The 21,107-nt window shown below is 57.8% G+C and overlaps 2 protein-coding genes across 3 annotated transcripts in view; one reads left to right on the top strand and one right to left on the bottom strand.

The window, feature by feature from the left end:
* Positions 1-3,694: 3,694 nt before the first annotated feature.
* On the bottom strand, positions 3,695-19,185 carry LOC140896705 (uncharacterized). Its single transcript, XM_073308709.1, has 8 exons — positions 18,684-19,185; positions 18,042-18,228; positions 17,183-17,286; positions 16,653-16,764; positions 14,512-14,631; positions 12,902-13,297; positions 11,773-11,891; positions 3,695-5,691 (listed from the first exon to the last, which is right to left on the bottom strand). Exons 1-8 carry the CDS (start codon positions 18,855-18,857, stop codon positions 4,039-4,041), a joined length of 2,865 nt encoding a protein of 954 aa, XP_073164810.1. The 5' UTR covers positions 18,858-19,185; the 3' UTR covers positions 3,695-4,038.
* TTLL9 (tubulin tyrosine ligase like 9) overlaps positions 13,784-21,107 on the top strand; it is a 74,659-nt gene continuing 67,335 nt past the window's right edge. For both annotated transcript variants that reach the window (XM_073308726.1, XM_073308720.1), the window contains exon 1: positions 13,784-14,070. The gene's annotated coding sequence lies outside the window, so the exon portion shown is untranslated. The remainder of the gene's footprint in view (positions 14,071-21,107) is intronic.

The raw sequence follows: 21,107 nt of genomic DNA, 5'->3' as shown, positions 1-21,107 counted from the left end.
GTGTGCCACTCAGTGACCCACCATGTGGACAAGCCTTGTGTCTGGTTAGACGCTGATTCAAACACATATATGGTGACTATTGAGGAGGACAGGAGACACTCGCCGGTGGTGGCAATGCTCATTTTATTAACAGTCTTGCAATATTTTGTGTTTTTCTTAAATCCCCAGCTCTTGGGGTCAGGTTATTAGAAGAGACTCTCCGCTTTCGTTTTAAAAGAGTAAATTTCTAGCCCTCACGCTTGCGGAGAAAAGCTTTAAAATGTAGCCCCTCAAGTCTCAAACCCCAGAAGGCAAAGACCCACAATGTGCTGTTGTATAAAATCTCCTGATCTCTGATTTTGTTGGGCCTGGCTCTTGGGTTATGAATGCCAGGGGTTGGGGCAAACGTGAGACCACCTGCTCCGAGCAGCCTGGCAGGTGTTGCTGCGTTCGCCTGGCATTTCCTGGGGGCGGCGGCACCAGGCTGGGGTGGCCCTGGCACGGTGTTTCTCGCAGCAACAGGCTGGGTTTCTGGAGCCTTCCTTTCCACACCGTGGTGAAGGAGGAAGGAATTGTCCTGCCATCTGCCTCGGAGGCGCAGAAGGGGGCTCAGCCAGCACTTGGCTTTGCCATGTGGCCCTGCCGGGGAGAGGCCAGAACAACTAGTCCCCTGTTTTCCTTCAGGCCCAGGAGTGTTAGAAGATCATCCCTGGATGCCCCAGAAAGGCCCTGGAGCTGTTCTTTCTCAGCCAACGCCTGTGGGGTGGTGGTGGCTCTGGCAACATGATCCCCTCTGTCCACTGGGTAATTCCAGCTCCCTTTCCTGGTTCGTGGCCAGGAACTCGGCAGTTTCAGCATTTCCCTGTTTGGCAGATGAGGAGAGGGACCAGCATCTCAGCCCAAGCAACAGAGAGGTCCATTCCTGCCTGCTGCTCACGAGGGGGGCACCCTGGCTAACCTCACGCCCTGTGTGCCATTCCCTAGGGCCCTGAGCTGAGGGGGTGACTTGTTCAACCACTCTCTTGTTCACCCCCATCCCACCCTGAAAGTCTGGAAACTTCTCCACGAATGCATCTCATCTCTGCTCCCTGGCATTGGCGGCGGGGGGGGGGGGAGGAGGATGCGGGCTCAGACTTGGCACGGACTCTTCCTCAGTACAGGCCTGTCCCCCCGGACTCCTACCCTCCATGTGTGGCTGGGAGCTGCTCTGGGTCCATCTGACATGGGGCGTCCGGACAGTGCTGTGAAGAAAAGCCAGGCAGACTCTCGGAAGAGGCCGGTGCGAGGGGCCAGGCTGCAGCCCAGGGTGTGCATTGCTGCTGAGACATCAGCCCAGATATTGGTGACCGGGCAGTGAGCTCGGCTGGGACCTGCTCACACCCCCAACAGGGAACCATGTCTAAGAACAGCCTGCTGCTCCGGGGGGCACCATCTGGGGAGGGGTGGGGTGCTGCACACCCTCAGTGGGGGGAGAGGGAGGGGATTAGCCTGGCAAACACTTCTCAAGGGACTGGGGGCTCCCTTGCCCCCCAGAGTTTAGCTACAGCTGCAGCCAGAACATCTTCCTTTTCCTCTGACTCAGCTGGCAACTCGTGATTTAGGCCTCAGCCTCCCCACAGAAACGCTCAGACGTTGTATCCCAGCCCAGCTCCTGCCCTGCTACTTGCAATCTTCAGCCCGGCACAAATATAGTCCTGCTGCCCACACGTCCACCCAGCACCTCTCCTGTGGAGTCCCACAGCGCGCAGTGAGTCAGACCTGTGTGTCACGAGTAAAGCTGGAAGAATGCTGCAAACCCACATTCACTTTCCCCTCTCCTGCTGCTGCTTTCCTCTCCGCTCTGAGCCGTGCCAGGGGCTGCTCCGGGGCTGTCCCGCGCTGCATCCTGTCGAATGCCTAGCCTGGAAGCTCTCTGGGTTAGGTCTGGGCCTTTCCGAGAGGGTTTGCAAAGAGCTTAGCAAGGTAGACTAGATCTCGGATGTGGTTTCTGCACACTCTCACTGCCCGGGGGGGGCTACAAACATGATACAACCCCCACCCCACCCCAGCCCCTGCCCAGGGAACTACTCTTCCTGCTACCTGGAGGGTTTGGAGTGCTATTAACCCTGCCTGCTGGGTGACCCCTTACGCCCACAGCTGGCTGTTGCTCTGGGGCTCAGGCTGCGGTACAGAAACGCCCCATTCCCAGTGTGCGGACCCAGCTCCATCACACATCGAGCCCGCTGGCATTGAGGGGGCTGACCTGTGCTCAGGCCTGCGGCAGGGTGCAGGTAACACACACTGATCCGGAAGCAGGAGATGGGGCTCAGTTGCGTTCTGCCTCAGGCACTCACCTGGCCGCCATCACCGCACAATCTCCCCCCGTGGGGAGGGGCATGGCTCTTATCGCCAGCGTATAGCAGGGGGACAGATGAGCCTAAAGCACAGGGAATCTGAAGCAGAGCAGCCAGCTGCACCAGGGTCTCCCAAGGCCCAGACTTGCAGCCTATCCTCTCTGCGCCAGCCTTCCCCAAGCTGGCTCAGGGCACTGGCCTGCTGGAACTGCAGATGGGCGCGATCTCTCTCCCTCCACCCCATCCCTGTGTCCTGACAAATGGAGATCAGGACCTACGTTCACTAGGGGCAGTTCTGGGGGCAGGTGAGCGAGCCCCACCCAGGGGATGGGGTGGTTGTGGCCCCTCCCAGCAGCCCTGCCCGGGAGGAAGGGGCAACATGGCTTCTGCCAGCTGAAAGTGGAACCAGCTAAAGGAAGTAGGATTCCTCCCCGCTATCCCCCGGGTGCAGAGGAAGCCATGTGCTGCCCCAGAAAGCGCTATTGCCATAAGGGGCACTTCCAGGTGGGTGGCTGCAGCGAGCTTTGCCCTTCATGGCTTAGTTCATTATTTGATTCAAAATCATTGTTAGGACGCCCTTTCTGCCCCTCGGCGAGTGCAACACAAACACCAGCCTACTCTGCCTGTGTCTGGGGTGGGCACGGCCACAGCGCTGGGCCTTGCAAGTCCCCGAGACGCACGTGTCCGTGTCCCTGTTTTACAGAGGTGGTCTCAGCCATGCTGAGATGGGCAGGCACTTTTCCAAAGGTGCCCATTGATTTTACATCCCATCATCGCTGGGTGCCCAGCTTGAGCCACCTCGCAGGTGCCTGGTTTCCTGGAGCTGCAGAGCACCCGCCACCCTCCCAACATCGGCATCTTTACAGTGTCTCCATTTAGGCCAACAGCACTAGTCATGCTGGAAAATCTGGGCCACCGGCCTTAGCGCTGGGCCTAGACTCCTCAGTGGCGAGCGGGGATTTGAATTCAGCAGCTCATGACCTAGGTTTCACCCAGCAGCCTGCACTCCTCCCTCTAAGGAACAACCGCCCGAGGCCCCATGTGACTCTGAGGTGTCTACCCTGGTGTGTAAGCCCCACTGCAGCACAGAGAGCCGACGGCAGAAACCTTCTTACAGTACAAACCACGTGCGTCCCTTTAACACTCTGCTTTAGAGAGGCCAGTAAAGCCCCTGGGGCTGGGTCCCCGTGCCATGCTCCTGCAGGGGTGAGTGGAGAACACTGCTGGTGCCAAGAGGTGTAAATGACAAGTCAGGGTGCAGGGCATGGGAGAACCAGCTGACCCCAAGCAGCACCTTCTCCCCCCACCTCCACCTCTTCAGTCCCACCTGTCCTTCGCATGATGCTCCCGGGCCGCCGAGGCAGAGACACCGAGGCGAGACGCAGTTGGGGGATGTGTTTTATTCCACAAGCCAGGACACAGTTCCATTCAGCCCCTGTCTCCCATGCAGGGTTCTAGTTTCGTGGGATAACAGCCATGGCAAAAGGATGCTGGCAGCAGGTGGTATGGTACCCAAAGTGATTTCTCCTGGGAGCCAGGGTCCCTCTTAGCTCCATCAGGCAGTCACCACTGGGCAGGAAGCAGTAGGAGAGAATAACTTACATGGAGAGGCCCTTCCTTGGCGTCAGCTCTCCAAAGGGCAGGTGGAGTGGCCAGGGGAGTCCTGGGCACAGCCGTGGGTGGCAAGAGAGGCTGTGAGGGCACAGTCTGTCCTGGGCAGGGCCTGTCACTCAAAGAAGAACATGCCAGGTGTCCTGTAAAGACAGTGGGGGAGTCCCAGCTGGTAACCATTCCCTCCTGGCAGGGAGAACGGGCTCCCACCCCACGACTCCTTCTGCTCCCCCTGCAGCTGGACGGCGGGTCTGAAGGGGGGCGGCTGGATGGGGGTCACGGGAGCTGTGCTCGGTGACGATGTCAAGAGGTGCTCCAGGGCCGAGTTGCACGCCCTCTCGTTCATGCAGAAGCTCAGCGCCTGCACCCGGCACTGGTAGTTCCCGCCCAATGTGTCAGAGCCCGAGCAGCCGAAGGAGCTGAAGACGGGCAGTGTCGGCTTGATATAGCTGTCGCCTTCGAAGGAGGGGAAGCAGGTTGGCGAAGGCTGCCGGCTGCAGGGCAGCGAGGGCTTGCTGGGCCCCAGCAGGGCTGGGAACACGGGGGCCACCTGGCTGAATGGCTGGGACAGCCCAATGGTGCACGCCCCAGACTCCTTACCCTCCTGTTCACTGTCGGGAGACACAGTCAGGGCTGGTGTGGCTTGAGGCGGTTCCTTGATGTCCCTGGTCAGCTGGGGGAGCTGTTGGGTCACTCGCTCCCCCGGGGCAGTGTATGGGGGCTGAGCTAGCTGGATGGGGGGCTGAAGCCCCCCAAAGACAGTCTCCTTCAGCCGGGGGCTCTCTTGCCCCTGGGTCTCCAGCAGGCGCCCCTCGAGGCCTGGGTAGCAGGGCTGCTTCTCAAAGAGCTGGGGTTTGGGCTCCGGCCCCTCCAGCGGGTACAGACACGCCTGCCTGGGTTTCTGCAGGTATTTCCTAGGGGTCAGCAGGCTGGCCTGGCCTGGCTGCTCTGGGCAATGGATGCTGGGCTCCTTGCTGCCCTGGCCACACTCCTTGGTACCCACGTGGACCTCCAAGGTCAGCGCCTGTCTCACGCCCGTCTGCCCCCCGCACGAGCTGAGCACCTGGCTGGCGGGAGCAAGGGAGGAGTAGTTGCTCTCTGTCTTGATCTCCTCGGCCAAGAGGGCCAAGGGCTGGGGGTGCTGCCGGGCCCGGTACTTGGGCGGTTTCTTCCGCGCCCCCTCCGCCTCGCCCTCCGGCGCCTCCCGCAGGCCGTGCTTCCTGGTGAACCGGCGCCGGCGGCGCAGGAAGCTGCCGTTCTCGAACATGTTGTAGCAGTCGGGGTCCAGGGTCCAGTAGTTGCCCTTGCCGGGTTTCTTGTCGTCCCGGGGCACCTTGACGAAACACTCGTTGAGCGACAGGTTGTGGCGGATGCTATTCTGCCAGCCCTGCTTGTTGTCCCGGTAGAAGGTGAAGCGGCCCATGATGTACCGGTAGATGCCGTTCAGGGTGATCCTCTTCTCCGGGGTGCTCTGGATGGCCATGGTGATGAGTGCAATGTAGCTGTAGGGGGGCTTGGTCGCCTCGCCCATCTGGGTGGGGGCCCCGCTGCCCGCACTCGGCCCACTGCTCTGGGGTGGCTCAGAGCTGGGGCATGGAGCTAGCACCATCCCCAGGTTGCCGCAGCCTCCTTGGTCACAGACAGAAGGCAGGATGCGCAGAGAGGAGGCAGGGATGGGATACTCCAATTGCATCCTTCCCGGGCAGGGATCCCTCCCGTCCCGTCCCGTCCAGAGCAGCTGGCCGCTGCGAACTCCCAGCTCCGACTCCTGTGGAAACCCGGTTCCAACTCAGTTAAAACTCCACTGCAGCCCAGCCTCCCGCCTCTGAAAAAGGCGAAAGGGGGCGGAAAGTCCCTCCTCTTGCCCAGAGCGGCATGGGGGCCACCTAGGGCGGAGCGAGGGGCAGTGAGAGCTGATAATCCATCTCCTGTTCGTTCTCCGAGGTTCCTGAGCCAGGCGGCTGGGAGGAAACACAACCAGGCTGCTGGCCGATCTGGCGCACTCAGTACTGCTGTTCCCAGACAGAGTGGGTGGGAAGCAAGGGGTGTGGAAGGGACAGGGAGGGAGGGAGGTGGTAGCTCAGTACCAGGCTTTCTGTTCTCGGGGGAGCCCTGGGGCAAGGCAGCCTGGGTTTTGTGCCCGTGTTCTCTCTGTTCATCCCAGTCTCTGACCCTCACTCACACTCCCTCTTTCGAGGGATCTTAGGGCTCTTTATCTCCCTTCACCCCATCTTTTCTGGGGGTCTCAGATCTCCTGGGGATCTGCTCACCCATTTGCTCTCCCCAGCTACGTAAACTGGCTTTGTTAGCGAATGTTTAATGTCCAGTGCCCCCTGCCTGCTCCCCCCCCCCCGGCAAGGGAGACTTGGGGAGGGAAGAGAATGGTGTGGGGAGACTTTGGGTTTTTTAGGGGATCCCCAAGGGGAGGAGGAAGGGGGTGCAGAGCTGGCAGTCACCTGGCTGGTTTTTGACCAGCCTGGCTGGTTTTTCTGTGCCCAAGCCGCTTGCCAGTCGGGGGACGTGGCGTGCCAGGTTTTTTGTTACACACAGAGGTAACTTGGCAGCTGGCCACGTGCATTGCAGCGGTGGGCACACCCGGGTCCAGGGGCTGGGGACCGGTTTGGGGTGAGGTAGACCCATTGCCCAGGGGTGGGGCTTGTGGACAGTGGGGTCAGGCTTCTGGAGCAGTGCTGTGGGGGGAGGGAAGGTCAGGTTGGGTGTGAGGGGGCATGGCCAGTGGCCTGTTTTTCTGTGCCTGGGAGGTGGCACCTGAGATCAAGGTAAGGCAGGGTAGGGGGAGGCTGCAGGTGTGGGGTAGGCAGAGTGTCACCATGCACCGGGCTGCTGAGGTCACTGGCGCCCTTGGTAAGAAGGAGCTAGTTTGTCCTGGCAGAATAAACTCCTCTAGGCTCCTGGCTCCCTCTGGCGGAGACTTGGGATATTAATAACAGTAGCATTGAGCCCTTCCCTGGGTAGACTTTACAAAGGATAACTACTGAAGTATCATTATCCCCATTTTACAGATGGAGTGGGGAAATGACGCAGTGGGCAGTGCAGTGATTTGCCCAAGGGAACCCAGCAGGCCAGTGGCAGAGCCAGGACTTGACCCTAGACTGGGACTCAGTTGTGCTCAATCCACTAGGCCATGCTGCCTCCCAATCCCTGTTTCTGAGGCCTGGCTCCCTCCCACCTCACTAACCCAAGTGGCTGCTCTCTGCAGCCAGTCCCGGCCTCGCTCTGGGCCAGGTGCTGTCCCCAGGGCAGTCTGGTTCTCGTGTCCGGTAGCCCAGGCCCTGGCTTTGGAGCCCTTCGGGGGAGCATGCCCACTGCCCAGAGACCCCTTTGCAAGGAGCGCTGGTGATTTAACAGCAGGGAGTCAGCACCGGGGATGCGCCCGGCTGGCACTGGGCACCCTGGTGCAGTGGGGTTTTCTCTCTCTGTTGCTCACCCAGCTGTTTCCTGAGGTTTATGCTTCTCGTTTTCCCTGATTTACTCTCCACAGGGTCTCCTCGCTGTGCTCACCACGAGACTCTACCCGTGGGGTAGCATCTGGGGGCCTCCCACCCTCTGACAGGCTCAGCCCTGCAAGCACAGCTGTGCCCATCTCTGGGCACTCTTGTGGAAGGAGTCAGTGACAGCCTCTCCCAGGGAGTGAATCTCAGGGCAAGCTCTTGCGGTCACACATTCCTGACTTTTCTAGCATTTCCCTGGTGTTGGGCCAGGTCCTGTCCAGGGCCCAGCTAACCCCACCGCTGTGCGGCTGGTGCCTGGCAGTCAAAGGAGAAGGGACGGGGGAACGAGTGCAGTGCCTTGTGGGTAGGCTGGAGAATGAGCGAGTGGTAGGACGGAGAGGTTGGAGGGGAGGCATGTGAGTAGGACAGCAGGTGACGCGTGTGTGACGAAGTGGGACTGTTCTTAATGTTTCCTCTGAATAGTGTGGGGTGCCTCAGTTTCCCCTAGGCAGTTCTTAAGTATCTAGGTGGTGGGGTAAGGGTGTATGATCACTGCAGAGCCCTAGAGGGCAGGTGTGTGCAGGGGTCTGGACACAGAGAATGGCTGACACCCTGTTTCCTGGCCACTGATGGCCTGGGCCCTTCCCCGCTGCAAGGTGAGAGCTGAAGGGTTGGAGAACAAAGGAATCCAGTGACCTCCTGGCCTGGGAAAGGGACAAAGCCCAGAGGAGGAGGGGCTGGAGGGAGTTTCAGTTTGGGGTTGGCTGGGACATGGAGTGAAGGGCAGACGTGGTTGTCTGGCTCACTGCCCCCCAAAATGGACCCAGCTGAGGGGTCCTGTTCTCTGCACCTACAAGCTCTGTTTTAGACCATGTTCCTGTCGTCTAATAAACCTCTGTTTTACTGGCTGGCTGAGAGTCACGTCTGACTGCGGAGTTGTGGGGCAGGACCCTCTGGCTTCCCCAGGACCCCGCCTGAGCGGACTTGCTGTGGGAAGCACACGGAGGGGCAGAGGAGGCTGAAGGCTCCGAGGTCAGACCCAGGAAGGTGGGAGCCGGGTGAGCTGTGTGTCCTGAAGACAGGCTGCTCCCAGAGAGGAGACTTCCCCAGAGTCCTGCCTGGCTTCATGGGGAGCAGTTCCAGAGCATCGCCCGGGGACTCCGTGACAGCGTGGCCGGGGGAGCTGAAGCGAAGGTGAGCGGGAGCCCGGATAGAGAGGGAGGCCAGGCGTGCAGGACAGGGACGAGGGCTGCCCCACAGGCAGCGTGTTAAGACTTGGCCTGGAATGCAACGAGCCCAGCAAGCCGCTGCTCTGCCTCCGGGTTGTACAGCAGGGCCAGGGGCCAAGGCGCCTTCGCTCCCCTGGGAAAGGACACGAGCAATCCAGGGCAGAGCCAGGAGCTCGCAGAGCTCCCTCAGGGTTGAAGTTGATGAAAACAGGAGGGGGCGCTCTCACTGCAGAGGGGGTGAGTGCTGCTTACCCAAGGCAGGAGGAGGAAGGGGTGCTCCCTTGTGAGCTGCTCGTCACCCCCGCTGCCCGCCCCCTCCCCAGAAAGTCTCCCCAAGGCCATGTGGGGGAAGGGGGAGGACCCTTCTCTGCAAACCTCCACTCTCAAATTCACATGCTGGCTGTTGCAAGCCAAGAGGCGTCTGCTGAGGTGAAGCCAAGCGTGCTGCCTAGGCTACACTCAGGCTTGAGCCGGCGCGTCCCCCTCCCCTGTCTAGCCCCTGCTCTGTGCCCCTCTTGGCCAACCCAAGAGCAAAGCTGAAATACACTGGGGGGGGAACCGGCTCCTCTGGTGCTGCCCTTGGGCTTGCAGCTGGGGCTTTGACATGCCTGTGACCTTGCCTGGGAGGAGGAGTCCCTGCAGCAGGCTCAGCCAGTAAGGATCCTGTGCCCGTTTTCAAAGCGCTTTGCAAAGGGCGTCCAATCAACCCAGTGATCGGGGAGGCAGTAATGTCCCCTTGTTACAGAGGGGGAAACTGAGGCACGGAGCAGGGATGTGACACACTCAAGGGCACACAGTCACTACCAGGGCTGGGGTTAGACATCAGGAATTCACAGCTTCCAGGCCCAATCCATGCGCCGACGCCAGCCTCTCACCACAGAGGATGGAGCCATCCCAGGAGCTGGGCACTGAACCACCCAACTGGGCACAGGGCACCTCAGAAAGTTTCTTCAGGCCATGTCCCCAGGTGGCGAAGAGGAGCCCTAGGCCACCCCGGCATTGATCCCAGGAACCTGGCAGAGGCAGGCCAAGAGAGCGCACTCATCTCCCAGCTGGGAGAGCCAGGCCTGTGATCCCCTGGGGAATGAGCCCTCACTTTAACCTCTCCTCAGACCCTGAGCTAATGGCTGCTGTGGCCCAGCTGCTCCTGCCTGCTCTCCGCTAGATGGCACCTACCAGCCGCAAAGCCACTGCGGGGAACTCCCTCTCCTGATCAGCCAGTGCCTTCAGCAGGGAATTTCAGTGCAGCTGCTCGGGGCTGAACGCACCTTCCCTGTGGCACCAGCAGGGGCTACTGGGCCCTAGATTCAGTTTGGAGCTATTGCTCCCCAGCCCGGGGTGGGGGAATAGAAGTAAGTTTTACTGTCTCTGTTTTACTTTATTGTCATCAGCTGCTCTGAACCCACTGTCCTGCCCTGAGCTCTGTGCTACTGACCCAGAGCGGTTTTATTCACAGCCATTTCGGAAGGGCAGGTTTCTAGGGTCACAGAACTAACCATCACCCTGCTTCAACCAGAGACATAAAATCACAGTTGCCAGGGTACAAAAATCAACACTTCTTCTGTATCAGCGTAACCCGCCATGTCCCAAATCCCGTGTCGTATTCCAGCAGAGCAATGTCACAGCTATCCTGCCACACATTAGTCTGGGCTGACGTCCCCATGCCTGAGCTCCGGATAAAGATCATGCTCCCCCCAGAGAGGGGCTAATGCCAATAGCTCTACAGGGCCGATTCCAGGGTTACCGCTGTCGATCTATCCCAGGCTCTAGTCCTTATGTGCAGAGGCTGGCTGGGTCGCTCCATGCTGTGTTATGCAAGGCTACTCCCGGGTTAGAGGGCCTCCATTAGAGACAGGGCTAGTGGGGGGGGTGTGAGGTGGGCACGATCTTTTCCACGCTACACGAGCTCGAGTGTGAGTGGGGTCGAGGCACGTCTTCCTCTACCAGGGGCTCAGGGCTGGCACAGCTGTTTCAGGATCTGGGTGATGTGGCTGGAAGCATCAGTGGCATGCAGCTGTGAGGAGTCGCGCTGTGACAGTGGCCCCATGCGCTGGGCATGAAGGAAGAGCTCCCGTGCAAACACGGGCTCAACCTGCAATGCAAGGGCGCAGTTGGGTCATTGCAGGCAGACAGGCCCTGCAGCACACCCCGGTCACCTCCCTCACTCCCCGGCACTCAGTGGCTGCCTCCTTCTAGCACGCACCGACCTGGCGAGCTGACTGTGCACTCCTGCATGCCCAGCGCACGGTGTGCTGGGGTCTACGAAACCTCTGGGCGGCCGGAACTCAGGCTTCCTCTCCAGCCAGCCAGCATGCCCTGCAGCAGCCTGTGTCGGAGCTGCCGGGTGCCGCTCTACCCTGCTTTGTTCCAGGGCTCAGGAGCATGATTTACAAAGTAAAACTATTTCCTCATGTTTATTTCCCACCCCCCACTGTTCCTCACAGTTCTTGTCAACAGCTGGAAATGGCCCACCTTGATTATCACTACAAAAGGTTTTTTTTCTCTCCTGCTGGTAATAGCTCACCTTACCTGATCACTTACAGTGTGTACGGTAACACCCATTGTTTCATGTTCTCTGTGTATATAAATCTCCCCACTGTATTTTCCACGGCATGCATCCGATGAAGTGAGCTGTAGCTCATGAAAGCTTATGCTCAATTACATTGGTTAGTCTCTAAGGTGCCACAAGTCCTCCTTTTCGATTTACAACCCGCCGCTCAGGGCAATGGGGGACAGCCGTGGAGACTTGGTTAGTAAAGAGCTGACGAGAGGGAGCCCGAAGGAGAGAACTGGCAGCCCATGTTCCTCCCCCACAGAGGCGCCGACTCCGGAGCTCAAGCACCATGGGAAAACATAGGGGGTGCTCAGCACCCACCAGCCACAGTGGCTCTGTGGCCCCAGGGCTGGTCACTGATCAGTGAGCGGCTGGCAGGCGGTGCCCGGGAGAGGGGTGGAGAGGAGCTAGAGGTGGGCGGGCGGGGTGGAGACCTGGGAGGTGGAGCCAAGGCAGGAAGAGGCGGAGCAAGGGCGGGGCCTCAGGGCAGAGCAGGAGAAAATGAAAGTATGGGCTTGTGCCCCACCCTGGAGGTCACAGGGGCCATGTGACAGACCCCGGACAAACAGCCAGCCAAGTCCAGCAGAACCCCCACGGCTGCCCCAGATACTCACATGGGCCATGATGAGCTTCTGAAAGTTCTGGCTCGGGGTGGGGGGATACTCCTCTCCGAAGCACAGGCGGATCTGATACTGGGGCATGGGCTCCCCACAACTCAGGTAGCTCCGTAGTTCTGAAACCCACAAGCATTTCCAGCCATGACTTGGCGCGCTCTCAATAGCCTGGCACACGCAGCCGGGGGCTGGGCAGACCCTGCCCAGGGGGCTGATGGAGACACGACAGTCCAAAGGTCTGCACCGGGGGAGGACCCTGCAAGGTCACTGGATCTTGGGGCACAGAGAGATTTCACTGGGTCATGCACAGTCCTCAGGGGGAAGGCATGGATCTCTTCGAGGGAGGGAGGGAGACAGCAGCAGGGGTGGGACTCATGCTAGTCCTCTCCCTGGGCCGTAGAGCCAGCGGGCTCCTTACAACTCCCAAATGGGGGTCTCAGCGGGAAGAAACCCGTGGGTCATACTGGTTCATCCTGTCCGAAAGCTTTGACCTCCCAGGTCACTACAGGTTTCAGAGTAGCAGCCGTGTTAGTCTGTATCCGCAAAAAGAACAAAAGGACTTGGGGCACCTTAGACACTAACCAACTTATTTAAGCATAAGCTTTCGTGAGCTACAGCTCACGGATGCATCCGATGAAGTGAGCTGTAGCTCACGAAAGCTTATGCTTAAATAAATGGGTTCGTCTCTAAGGTGCCACAAGTCCTCCTTTTTAGGTCACTCCAGTGCATCGCAAGGCAACTCAGATCTCCCCGGCCCAGCACAGAGCGAGAACTCCTGCTCCTCAAACACGGGCTCTTAGCACTGGAGCCCAAGGAGAAATGCTGCTGGCAGAGCAGGGCACATAAGACACAGCTGAGTGGCTCTGATTCAACCCAGCACAGGCTCGCCAGGCACAGACATTCCAGCCAGTTCAGTCCCATATTCCCTGTTCTGTAACGTACTAGCGAACAAGCGCCTCCCAGGCCCTGGTCACTGAGGCAAAGAGCAAGTGCCCAGTGACTAGGGCAGGACGAGGTGGGCTGTATGCTCCTCTCTTCCCCATGCCCTTTGCCCAGGTCTCCCAGCCTCCCCGAGCACGTCACTGCCATGCCCTTGAGCTGCCCCCGGGCACGCTGAACGGGCACGTACGCTGCAGGAACTGCTGGGTGTCCAGGAGCTTGTAGGTTTTCTCCCGCTCCAGCTTGTTGGGTCGGTTGCTGTGAGGCGCCATGGGCCCGTTCCAGTATACCCTGCCCTGGCACTGCCGCTTCATGAAGACGCCTTCGGGGGCCACCCACAAGAGGACGCCCCGGTCCAGGTGGGGGAGAAGCCGTTCCAAGACGCCCGTCACGCCCGCCATCCTGCTGTCGCCGGTCAGCGGGCGGGGAGAGGGGAACTGGATCTGCTCCATGGAGGATGGGCCGTAGAGCCGCTCGTTGTCAGCCGGCACCAGGCGGTAGGTGATGCGGCAGCCCTCAGCAGTGCGGGTGGTGAACTCCTTCACCAGCACGTCGCGGTAGTAGAGGCGGACATGCAGCCAGCAATCTGGGGGAGTGGGGGAGGGAAGAGGGGTCAGGAAGTAGGGAAGCTCCCAGGGACAATGGATGAAAGTTGGGGGCCAGTGGGTCGCAGGAACCCAGTATCTGGGTCACTGACACTCAGTCATAGCCAGGGCACTGAACAGGCCCCTCGGCCACTGATGGCCCTGGGCCCAGCTCCCCGGCTCAGACAGAGCCGAGCGACCTCCCGGCAGCAATCCCAGGGAACCACCTGGAGGCATGGACGGGGCTGGAAGGCAGCCCAGTGCTGCAGGGCTCTAGAGCGCCGGTTAACATCCCCTGCTCCATGCCGCCTCAGCAGCAAACCGCCCCAGCCCGCTGGAGGGGAGCGGTCAGTATGCTGTGCTGCGAGGAGCTGGGACCACGTGCCCAGCGCTGCCCTGAACCACGGAGCAGGTCGGGGCCCTGCCCCCAGCTGAGTTGGGTGTTGCTCCTGGGGGGAGCTTGCAGCAGTGGAGGGTGGAGCGGGAGACCTGCCGGCTGCCTGCCTAGAGTTAGGCCAGGAGGTGTTGTGGAGGGGAGGAGGGATGTCAGTGCTGGGGCCAGCCCCTCCCAGACGTGGGCCAGGCCTCGGAGCTTAGGCACCGTTAGCTGGAACGGCAAGCACCTGGTGCTGTGAGGGGCAAGTCCAGTTGGCAGGAAACCCAGCCGGGCCCAGCTTGCCCCGGATGTGAACACCCGCCCCCACGCGAAGGCAAAGCCAGGCAGAGCGGGATTTACACTCCCTTCCCGATTCTGGGCTGCTGCAGGGACCATCTGGTAAGTTAGAGCATCCCCAGGGTTGCGAGCTGCTGCTCGGTGTTTGTGTTGGGGGAAGGGGAAAATGAAGGGCAAGCCCCTAATTCCCCTGTGTGAACATGCTTAATTGAAAAACCAGAATGTGCCTCGGAAGGGACAGAAAGCCAGGGGTCAGCCCTTGATCCCATGTCCATGCTGGAGCCCTGGTAGGTGTGTGCACGTCTCTCCAGCCAGGACTGGGATCCCTATGGCAGAGCCCCACAGAACCTCAGCACCCAAACTGCAGGAGGGCACTTCAGTTCCCGACGGTCTGGAGACCCCGAGCCCCAGAATCCCAGTGGTGGGTGAAATTCTGGCCTCACTGAAGTCAATGATTTCAATAGGGCCAGGGTCTCCCTCTCTGCCTCCCTCCCCTGTGCAGCAGAGGGGGAGATCCTGGGCTGCCCCCCTCCCCTCCTCTACCTGAGTTGTTGATGTCTGCAGTGGGGACGTGATTGGAGTTGGGATCACCCAGCTGTGGGCTCTGCAGAAAGCGAGCATGTGTTGGGCTCCAGCCACAGAAAACCCCTTTCACCTGATACCCTAGGAACAAAACAGAAACCGAGCTTGCCAAGTTATCCACTCTCAGAGACGGGCCTGGGGCAGTCAGTCCAATGCCCTCTCTTTGCCTCCAGAGAGCAGGGGAGTTTCTCATGAGCACAGCACTTGTTATTGGGTGCCCCGGCTTTTCCCAAGGGTGGGGGCAGAGAGCCTGAGAACTGGTGAGCTCCTCTCTGGCAGTCTCTATGCCCGGCAGGAAAAGCCATCTGGGGAGCAGCGGAGCAGTGCTCAGAATGGCCCATGTTTCCATAGATTTGTGTCAAATCTCTTCTCTCTCCCACCCGTGCAGCCCCACAGAACAGAGTAAGTGTCTGGCTGGGAGAGGGAGAGCAGGATTTAGATGTTCGGTCTGTTAGGCAACTGGGCAACAAACGCCCACGCCTGTAACTCCCTCCCTGTTCTTCCTCTCCCACCCCTGCTGTACTTTCCTCAGCCATGTATGTTCCCGAGATCTACGGAGCATGGGGCTGCTCTGTCTGCATGCACCCGGCATTTCTGACAGCAGCCAGCAGGTTGATTATATGGCTCCCACAGGCAGCTGAAGGAGACTAACAACAGAAAATATTGTGCCCTTCATCCACGGAGCTCAAAGCACTTGCCAAACAGGGCTGGATCAGGGCCCTGAGCGCCCTGTCACGAAGTCCAGTTGCACTCGTTATATGGAGGAGTGGAATGAGGCACCAAGAGGTGACTAAGTAACTTGGCCAAAGTCAAAGAGTGAGTTAGTGGCCAAGCTGGGAACAGAACCCAGGAGTCCTGCCTGTGTTCTTGAGCTCCACTCATTAGACACACTCCCACAGAGGCTCTGAATCGGGAGCTGGAAACCCAGCCAGGCTGACAGCCCTTTGCTCGCTGCTCAGGAAACTCTTAAAAGCCCCTTGAAGTAAACTGATCAAAAGCAGGTTTCCAGGTTCTGGCCAACAAACTACCCAGTTCCTTGTAACTCCGCTGCTCTTCACTGCAGAGCAGCTGTGTCCGAGGCAGTGCATGTCAGCGAGCGATGCCTGCATATGCTGCCGAAATTGTGCACCACAGCAAGTGTTACCCAGCATGTGCTGTAACGCAGTGGCTCTCAACCAGGGGTCGGAAGTACAGGGCCAGCATTAGGAGGTAGCAAGCAGGGCAATTGCCTGGGGCCTCATAGCACTGGGGGGCCTGTGAAGCTAAGTTACATGCTTCAGCCCCAGGTAGTGGGTCTTGGGCTTCAGACAAGGCTCACAAGTGAAAAACTCAAGGCTCAAGTATCACTGAATAAGTGAAATGTACGTATGGTATTTATATTCCCATTGATTTATTTTATAATTCTATGGCAACAAAGAGAAAGTCAGCACTTTTTCAGTACTAGTGTGACCCTTTTGTATTTTATGTCTGATTTTGTAAGAAAGTAGATTTAAGCGAGGTGAAACTTGGGGCTGTGCAAGACAAATCAGCCTCCTGAAAGGGGTACAGGAGTCTAGAAAGGCTGAGAACCACGGCTATAACTAATAACCCAAGTCAGTGCAGGGACTGGCCGAGGGTATGTTTCTTTCCCAGACTGCTGACAAGAAGCACTGAGTAAAGTGAACCAATTTAGCTCTGAGTTGAGGCATCATCTGTTAGTGTAGCTAGCATCCTGGCTGGAATATAGTTACAGAGATGGGCAGAGCTACCATGGTTTCAGATCCGGACCCAAAGTGCAGGGGTACTTGGATCGCAGGTTCTGGTCTGTGCCCATGTCTCATAGTGACAGAACTCACTCAATTAAAGGGAACTCTGAAAAAGAGTAGGGGATTCCTGTAATCACTGGGGAACTAGAGGGTATCAGAAGCCACCCCAAGCCCTGGAGGAGTTTGGGCCCAGACTTTAAGGCTCAGGACCATCCCTGGTCAGAAGCAGTGAGGGGAGTGAATAAGAAATGAGTGAAACTAATCTTTAAAAAATCAAAAATAACATCTTTAGCAACTGCTCTCATGGGTACTGGTAAAGAGATGAGAGGCTGGGAATGGACAAGTCCCCTTCCTTACCCCAGTCTGCCGGATGGCTTGGTAAGTGGGAGACCAGCGGGACTGGAGAAGTCTGGCAGGTCTCCATCAGATCCTTCTTCCCATCCTCTTCCAAACCCGAGGACATGCTAGTCTGGGAGGAAGAGAACAGAACCCATGAGAACAGGACGAAGGGAGGAGTCAAGCAAAGACCTGGGAACCAGGTGACCTGAGTTCCATTCCAGGTTCTCTGGACAAATCACTTCCCTGCTGTCCATGCCTCAGTTTCCCATGTGTAAAATGATGACAGTCCTTGCCTACCTCAAAGCAGTGCTGCAAGGCTCTCAGCTAGATGTTTGTAAAGCTCTTTGAGATCCTTGGATAAAGGGAACTAGACAGGTACAAAGTATCATGAAATGAAAGTAGCCAGAGACCTGCGTGGGGACACCCGTAAAATACCAAGACTTGTTATCAAACCTGGAACCCATGTTCTCTGTGGGGCAGACGAAAGGAGGAAAGAGGACTGGACAAGAGAAAGGTCAGTGCAGATGATAACCTCAACCCACTCGCACCTTGTCTGGCCCGCAGTTAACTCCCATCTCCGGGTCCCCTGGGGCTGGGGGCTGGCTTGCCTGCTGTTCTTCTGGGGGAGGGGACTCCAGGCTGCCTTCCTTCTCTGCAGAGAGAACATGAAATCTGTTACTCGCCTGAGAGCAACAGAGCTGCTGCGAGAATACTTGCCCTCCCTGGGATCACTGCCCAGAAGAACACGACTTTATGCCCTTCCTTTCACTGCAAATTGTGGCTCCAGGAATTGCCTGGAGGAAATCAAACCCAGCACTTCCCCAGCTCCAAGCGACCTCGAATGAGCCCCGAAAAGCTGCGGGACGAAGTTTCCTGCAATGTGAACGTATTCTGTCTGCTAAGTGCTTGGCATTGCTGAGCTACGGGCATGCTCCTCGTAACCTGGACACGCTCCGTCTTCCCACAGCCGGCTCCAGGGGATGCTGAGCGATCGGAAGAGCCGTGCTGTAGAATCAGGACACATTCCCTCTGCCAAAGCCCACCCCAGTGGTAGGGAGGGTTTGCTGCTGGAGGTTATTTCCTTCCGAACACGGCCATGCACCAGCATGGGTACTGCCCTGCCTACCTCCCGTGTGGTGCTGGGGATAAGAATGTCCCATTTGGCGTTTAACAGTTCCCATCCCTCAGGCCCAGACCTGGGTGCTATCTGGAAACAAACTAATTTCCCCAGGGCAGACTGGATCCTGGCAGAGGAGGGTTATTGGGAAGGGACCAGCGTAGGGAAGAGTGACTCTGGGTTTGTGGAACAGGAGGGGTGGGAAATGCTTCCCGAAAAGGAACAAGACTGTGGCTCCATCTCAAGTTGGAAGAGGCAACCTCCCTACCGAGGTCCCAGGGACGCCATACCGGGGTCTCTGGCTCCATCCGATAGGATCTGGTACACTTTGTACGGCTCTGAGATGTCCAGCTGGCTTCTTTCGGGGACCTCCTGAAAATCGGTGCTTTTGTTCAGGGCGCACCGGAGGCGGGTTTTCCAGGTGGAGGGGTCTGCCTTTGTTCCTTCCTGGTACTTCCCCTTGTAGACAGCCCAGGCCTGCAATGCAAGGAAACGGGCAAAAGCTGCCCCGCGCTTCACCCTGCAACCACGGGAGGTGCCCCCCCCCCCCCGCGAGACTCTTCTGGGCAGGCCCATGACCAGGCAGGTCACAGCTTAGCAGGTGCCTAGCACGGCGCAGGTGCATGCTGCCAGGCCTCCAGGAACAGCCTTTGAGAGAGGGGCACCAGCGCCCAGTCCGAGGGGCTGCGGTGGTGCCGGCCAGGGTGTGGATGGCAGGAGGGCTGGGGCGGTGGCAGAGAGCCGGGGCTGGGAGAGGCAGAGAAGGGGGGCGCTGGAGCTGATGGAGGGAAGGGAGGAGGGGAGCAGCCGCGATTCACCCCACGCCCCAGAGCCTGGCTGCAGGCTCCGATCTCTTTCCCCGGGGGACCTGCAGCGCGGCCCCCCGCCGGCCCCGGGGCTCCTGCCCGCCGCCCCAGGTGCCCGCCCGCTACCTTGAAGAGCGCCGCGTCCTGCTGCTGGCGATAGTCCTGCTTGGCGGCGTGTTTCCAGGGGATGCGGAAGATGGTTTTCTCGCGGTTCTCCCAGCGCAGCCCCGGGTACCTGCCGCTGTCGATCTGGGCGATAAGCCATTCCTTGAGCCGCATGTGGCTCCCTGTCTCCGCCATGTGGGCGGCCCTCGCCAGCCGGACCCTGCCTAGCGCCGGGGCCCTGCGCCTCTGCCCGCCAGGGCGCTGCGCCCGGGGCTCTCCGCGGGACCCCAAAGCGCCCGGCCTGGACACCGGCTCCGGGCCCCGCTCTCTGCTCGCGCGGCTCCGCCCGCGACCACCCGGCTTCAGCCGGCGGCCCGAGGGCTGCTCGGCTGCCCCAGGCCCTGCCCTGCGCGCTGGCCGATGCCCGCGGGAGCTGCGGAGCCAGGCGGGCGCGGGGTGAAGCGCCCACGGGGTGCAGACACGAGCTGTGTCCCCGGAGCAGGCAGGACGAAAGCGAAAGAGCTGCGCCGGAGCGATTTCACTTTCTCTTTCCTGCGGGGGCTGCTTTCGGTTTTGTGTAAGGACTAAGGGGCTGGAGCCCCACGGCCCAGGGGATAAGGGGCTGGACCCCCCATCCCCAAGTAACATGGGTCAAGGAGCACCCCGCTTTCCCGGGACCGTGGAACAGGGGCCTCCAACCTCCAGGGGACTGGGATGGGGATTGTTCTCCCTCAGGTGGCATGGGGCTGGCCAGGGCTGGATTACCCAATAGGCAGACTAAGCACCTACTTAGGGCACCAGCAAAGCAGGGGGCAGGAAAAAAAGTGAGACTTTTTTTGAAAAAAATTGATATTTGATATTTCAAAACAAGCATCGAAGTAATCATCATGGAAAAATCAGAACTTTGTTAGACTTCCTTACACTGCACTACACACTCCTCCCCCGTTTTTCTGTTCTCTTTTACCACACAAGTCAAGCTCTCCAAGAAAAAGAATTGGATCTGAAAAGGTGTGCAGACCTCTGTCAATCATTAGGAGACCCCTTACACACTTTGAGGAATTCAGAGGAGCAGCCGTGTCAGTCTGTGTTCGCAAAAAGAACAGGAGGACTTGTGGCATCTCAGAGACTAACCAATTTATTTGAGCATAAGCTACAGCTCACTGCATCAAATGCATTTGAGGAATGATTTTGAAAGATTTGAAGACCTATCAAAAGATGTCTTGCCTGATACTAACTACAAAGAAGCCCAGTCCCGCAAGCGAATCAGGAAAAAAACAAGCAAATGATAGCAGTGCAACAGAAACAGCACTGAATCCTAGAGACAAATTTTGCATATCTACTTAGTACACAACAATTGATACGCTTGAAGCTCATATGAAGAGGAGAGGTGAAGTGTACAAAGAAGTATCAAGTAGATTTTCTTTTCTAAACAATATGGACTTATCTGACGAACAATATTCACAAGGTTCCCAAAAGCTCGTTGACTCAGACTCTGCTGACTTGAACATGAATCTCTGTGGAGAAGTGCGGCAGTTCCACTGTCATGTGCGTGCAAAGTTTAATGAAACAGGAAAAATGAAATTCAGTCACACTGATCTTCATGGCACAATATTGAAAGGCGGAATACAATGTGTATTTCCAAATGTAGAGATTGCATGACGTATTTTTCTAACATTGATGATTACTAAGCTCTCTGCAGAATGCTCTTTTTCTCAGCTGAAAAGAACAAAAAACGCTCAGAGAACAACAATGTGTCAGGGCAGACTTGATTCACTTTCCCTATTGTGTATGGAAGCGGACATGCTTCGTCGAATCAGTTTCGATGAACTTATCCAGAATTTTGCAATCAGAAAATCTAGAAAGAAGCTGTTTAATTTCAGCATACTTGTAAGTTTTGTGCCATTTCGAAAAATAAAATTTTATTTTACGGTATAGCATTGTTTTTATTTTGAATTATATATGAGGGGGGCACCATAATCTTTTCAGTGCTTAGGGCCTCTAAAGGTCTTAATCTGGCCCTGGGGCTGTCACTAGCCAGACAGCGACCCCTGGGTCAGGGCCTAGGTTCTAGCACCCACGATGTTAGCTCGGTCCATTAGCTTGTTAGCTTGTTGCCTGGGTCCAGGTTTCCCTGTATTTCCTGCAGCTCCTTGCTGAGGCTGAAAGCCAGAGGTGCTGGGTTATTATTGGTCTTCTCCTGTGAACAATCAGCTTTTTCATTTTTTTCATTTTCTATGCAGTAAGGAAAATGCAGCTGGTTTGGCCCTGTGTCAGTCACCAGCCGCTCATTGTAAAGCTACCGTTCATCCCTGTCACCTTCGGAGTTGTCTTGCTCCCCCGCCCCCTAGCCTGAGGCTGTAACTGCGGTTTCAAAATGGGAAACAATGGAGCAAAATCTATAAATAAAAAGGTGACCTTGTCACTGTCAAGCAAGTTACCAAGAGA

The sequence above is a fragment of the Lepidochelys kempii genome, chromosome 13, assembly GCF_965140265.1.
Source record: "Lepidochelys kempii isolate rLepKem1 chromosome 13, rLepKem1.hap2, whole genome shotgun sequence".
NCBI lineage: Eukaryota > Metazoa > Chordata > Testudines > Cheloniidae > Lepidochelys > Lepidochelys kempii.
This window is presented reverse-complemented; position numbering and strand designations above follow the sequence as displayed.

Coding starts and splice junctions, on each gene's coding strand:
- LOC140896705 (XM_073308709.1), bottom strand. CDS start 18,857: ATGGCGGAGACAGGGAGCCACATGCGGCTCAAGGAATGGCTTATCGCC. Junction 18,229..18,683: donor AGGACGCGGCGCTCTTCAAG/GTAGCGGGCGGG, acceptor CTTGCATTGCAG/GCCTGGGCTGTCTACAAGGG. Junction 5,692..11,772: donor AGAAGCTCATCATGGCCCAT/GTGAGTATCTGG, acceptor GGGTTTCCACAG/GAGTCGGAGCTGGGAGTTCG.